This window comes from Haliotis rufescens, unplaced genomic scaffold (genome assembly GCF_023055435.1).
Source record: "Haliotis rufescens isolate VD_foot unplaced genomic scaffold, xgHalRufe1.0.p SCAF_6, whole genome shotgun sequence".
NCBI lineage: Eukaryota > Metazoa > Mollusca > Gastropoda > Lepetellida > Haliotidae > Haliotis > Haliotis rufescens.
The window spans coordinates 49,998,498-50,003,461 of NW_025964334.1; the positions used below are offsets into that span (position 1 = coordinate 49,998,498).

The following is a 4,964-nucleotide window of genomic DNA, read 5'->3' on the forward strand; positions in this document are numbered from 1 at the left end:
TTCATTGTGTCATGTTCTGGTTCTAGTACACATTTTGGTTACGCTTAATGTCATTTAAAGGGGATGGCCGCCTGAGGTTATTAGGTAACAGGGACCCTATGGGGATTCCGGGTTAGAATAGATGCCCAGTAACCAATGCTGGTTGTAAAAGGCGACCAAATGGATCGGGTGGTCAGGCTGGGTGACTTGGTTGCTTGCGTTATTGAAACCCGTCCAGGGTGCACAGCCGGCCCAGTCGTCTAAGGCGCCGCGATTCGCTGTGGAGAGTTGCATCCCTTGGGCACGCCAGAAACCTATGATTGTTGGTTCGAATCCCGGTTCGCCCCGATTATGTTTCTAGGTTTGTCAGCACCATACCCGTGCTCGTGGGTTTAACCGAAATTGTAAATATCTGAGACCTGCATCACTTCGGGCTTTCCTCCCATATTAAGCTAAAACACCCTGATATAACTGGAATAATGTTAAAAGCGGCGTTAAACCCAACTCACTCACACTCACTCATCCTCTGCGAGGATCATTGCTCACAATATCGATCACTGGATTGTCTGGTCCAAATTCGATCATTTACACGCCGCCGTCATTAGCTGGCATGATTATTGCTCAGTGAGGCGTTAACAACAACAGCAAACAAACAAAACAAAACAAACATATTACCAATGTACTGTCTTTATTGTAGCATTAAATTTCATATTACAACACATCAACGGGACCTCTGTATCTTGACTCAAATTTAGACCCGGTCATATTCTGCCTATAGAGCTTTTCAAACTGTTCATATTGTTGAACTGTGAAAAACTCTTTCCACGTTCCAGCTACACCTGAAATATCCCAATGATATGTTTCACACAAGACCGACATCACGTGAGCCATAGTTTATGCGATTTCAACGTACAAGCATTACGTTATAACATTCAAGGCCTCAGTAAAGCTTTAAGAAAGGTTTATGGTAGACGTGTGGAGGACATTTCCAAATTTGACAATCAATGGCGAAAATGATGTCCGACGCAATTCCCTATTTTCACTTGTACCATATGTTCCCGTGTTTTTTTCAGAACTGACTTGCCTTTGCATGTGTTTGTGACCTGTGTCACCGGTGGATAAGGATACGCTCACCTTTTCGCTAACGCCTGATATCATCACTATTTGATAGTGATTCATAAACACATGCTCATGATAGAGTCGGAATCGTACAATCGAATCTGCTTTATGCAGAGATATATATTGGATATGGAAAGGGTTTTGTCACTTAATTTACCTTTTGCCGGTTGCCTTTTTACAGACGCAGTTAGCCAAATTTCAACTTTGTTACAGATGCCTGTAGATAATCGAACCTGGGTCGGTCACACCTCTGGTTAACAGTATGAATAACTTCCAACGCTTATGGGTACGATGACAGGCAACAAATACTAGGCCTGGCCACCCGGAAAAAAATTGTTGCCTCTTAGGGACATATTCCAACCGGGATCCACACAACGTTCTTAATTCTCACCTGACTATATTGTTGACGTCATCAATAGAGGGGGAAATCTGTATTTGCAAGGTTTGGGTTTATATTTGCCACGCGTGTCTATTAAGCAGACTGATGACCATATATTGCAGGGATTTCTCTGTGTGCTTCCACAGCAATGTGGGGCACGGGTAGCCCAGACGTCGTCTCACAATAAGGCGCCGCAATTCGCTGTGCAGAGTAGCGTCCCTTAGGCATGCTAGAAGTCTATGATTGTGGGTTCGAATCTCGGTCTGCCCGGTTGCGTTCCTAGGCTAGTCAGCATTATGCCCTTGCTCGTGGGTGTCACCACAATGGTAAACGTCTGAGACCTGCGTCAATTCGGTCTTTTCTCCCACACAAAGATTGCAAGCCGATATATATAACTGGAATACTGTTCAAAGCTGCATGAACACACCCAACTCACGCCCTTTATGGTGAACATTATCTTGCCAAATACAGTCGAGTTTTGTTATTTGGCGTTCGACAACAAACAACAACACTCAACTAAATGTGTGTATTTGGCAAGGTAATTTTCACCATAAAGTACACACACACCGCGTTTTATCAAACAGAGTAAAATTAATGTAGGCAGAATGCATGAAGTAAATACCTTTCTCGTAGTGTATGGATTGGCCATTTTCCAACGCCTCATAGGGGAATTTGTCGCATCTCATTCTCTCCAACTGACATTTGTCTATGATGGCCCGAAGCAGCTCTTCTGTTGTGTTGGTGCCGAGAAACCTGGAAACCTTACGTAACTCCTCCAGAGGATTCTAAAGTCATCAAACAGGAATTCAGTACCTCGGAATGTGATGATATGGAAGACACCGGCCCATTGTACATTACAGCATGAGAAGAATTTCCATTCGTAAGAAAACATATTTTGCTATAAAAAAGTAAATACATATGAATTTTTGATACAAAATGTTTGTTTGTACTAATCCTAATTTTTAACCTTTTCTGTCATCAAATCTATGTGTTTTAAGATTAGAAAAATGTAAGATTTGGTCACACACCTATGACTGTCAATTATCATGCACCTTGCCTTAAACCTAAAAAGATCGAACAGTCAACATGTCCAAATTTTCAAAACCATCTTCAGCTAAGTCATATTGATGATGATTGTCCTTATTGATAATAATATTATCTTCCTTATACAATAACCTTAACCAATATTTATAATTTTGATATACGGATGAACTTGCATTGAACAACGACCTAATTCACCTCTCGCTGCGATTCTGGGAGAGATATATTGATATATTCAGGTTAATGCCAACTTCTTCTGCTCCTAGCTTACTCATTTCATAACCAAAACAGCACATGTCAACGAAATTTAAGTCTGACGTGTTGCAGATATCAAATGTTATCTTATGTTCTCACCGACCTCTCGAGATATAATTACACACACACGTAAAATGAATACATATAAACACATACCCCTACAGACCAATCAATACAGCAAACAAATAGACATCGTAGATACATGCATACGAACATACAAATAACAACAATCTCAATAAAAGTAATCAAACCGTGCAGAGTTTAAAGTTTGCCTTGTCAATACTCAATTATTTTCAGACTGCAGTGATCTTTAATATTACTTATTGCGGCGTTAGCAACATACATTCATCATGTTTACTGGACGGCGGTATCATATTATTTTTAAAGGGTTTCTATGAAATGCATAAAATATGTAGAAACAAAGCTTAGTTTCAGTTTCCAATATCATACATACTTTCTTCAGGTCTTCATAATGCACAAACTGTACATCCAAGTTTCGATATTCTTCGAACACTCTCTCCCAGTCTCGAACGTGATGAAACCATGTACCCCATGACACTGTAAAAGTAGCATAAAAATGAATGAATACGTGAAATATGCAGGTACAAAAATCTCTTCTACACCTGGTCCATTTAAACACTTCATTCAGTTTCTTCCTTTTCATACTTTTCAGTTACTGTTTTCCAATATCTGACTGTTACTTTCTTGATATTTGTAAAGTGTGTGCCTTTCTCAAGCACCTTACCTTCCATACTTTTTTCAAGATGAACATTATATTAGATGCTGGAAAAACTTACGTTCCTCGTTCAGACAGAGGGTATACCAATTTTTCCAGTGTCCATCATATCCAACATTTTTCCGTCTCCTCTGTAATGAGTATAAAGACACATGTGCATCTCGTGGGTCTCTCAACAAATACACCACTTTGCACCTCTTCGTTTTCATGTCTTCCGGCAGGTACCGGAAGCGTAAGTGAGTGTTCAAAACTCGCGGGGATGGTAACGCATCGAGCATGCTCATTGGTTGATATTCCAGCATGTGGTCTTCTTTCTTTTTAGGAATTGTCTCCGTATTATTGTTGACAAGCATGCTGATCATTTCAAACATCCAGTGTGTACCTGTGTATTACAAACATTAGTAAATATACGTAAATACATGCCTTTCACCTTGTTTTGAACAAATCATGGATTATGACTGAAAGAGATCTTTTAAAAAACAGAACACATAATGTAAACACGGATTTAAAATATTTTTGTAACATTTATCATTCATGGTGATACCTGATCTCATCCAATTCGCCATCACAATGTCATCGTCTCTCATTGTCAGCTTCGGCACTTCTCTGAACACTTCCTCGGGGAAATCCGGGGGTATCCGGAACTTCCCGACCTCTCGAATCATCATGCCATGCCCCTCACTGTCTTTTATTTGTATCAAAGGCATACTGGATGGCCGAAACTAAATTGAAAATTGGGTGAAACATTGTTTTTGTTTGGTCATTGATTTCTTTCCTAGGTTTTAACGCAACTGGTGAATGCGACAATATAGCTTTTAAAATATATGGATCGTCAGTGTGTATTTCAGCATGTAGAATGACACAATATGGTATTTCAGCATGTAGAATGACACAATATGGTATTTCAGCATGTAGAATGACACAATATGGTATTTCAGCATGTAGCATGACACAATATGGTATTTCAGCATGTAGAATGACACGATATGGTATTCCACTGTATCTTTACTAACATGTACTAAGAATATTTATATATCAACAGATTGCGTCCTCTATTTATATCACTTACGTCAACCACGTGATAGATATATTACCTTTTTAAAAACACAACGAGCCTGTAGTGTGTACCTGCACAGAGGCGTCCATTGCTATCATGTCCTACTAACACGCTTACAGTCAAGGACGCGACCACAGGCCTTTCACAGCGCGTATGTGACAGCGCATAAGAAGTAACCTGTCTCTTATCATGGATCGGTCTTGTATTGTAGTCCTCGCCGCTTGAAACAGATTCCCAAAATATAGCGATTATAAATTGCTGCATTTCGACTCCCTACATGGATACAATCCGGATAAGAATTTGTCTAAACAACTCATTGTTGTCGTAAGAGGCTACAAACGAGATGGTTAATGCTAGCCATCATATTCCAAATGCGTTGATTAACGTCTCGATGCCAA

General features: G+C 39.8%; 1 protein-coding gene across 1 annotated transcript; it reads right to left on the minus strand.

Annotated features, from left to right (window-relative positions):
• Positions 1-650: 650 nt before the first annotated feature.
• LOC124112152 (sulfotransferase 1B1-like) lies at positions 651-4,703 on the minus strand. The gene is made up of 6 exons (XM_048386268.1): positions 4,605-4,703; positions 4,054-4,233; positions 3,571-3,891; positions 3,228-3,331; positions 2,100-2,262; positions 651-818 (listed from the first exon to the last, which is right to left on the minus strand). The coding sequence occupies exons 2-6, from the start codon at positions 4,214-4,216 to the stop codon at positions 691-693; spliced, it is 879 nt and encodes a 292-aa protein (XP_048242225.1). The 5' UTR covers positions 4,217-4,233; positions 4,605-4,703; the 3' UTR covers positions 651-690.
• Between the last annotated feature and the right edge of the window lie 261 nt (positions 4,704-4,964).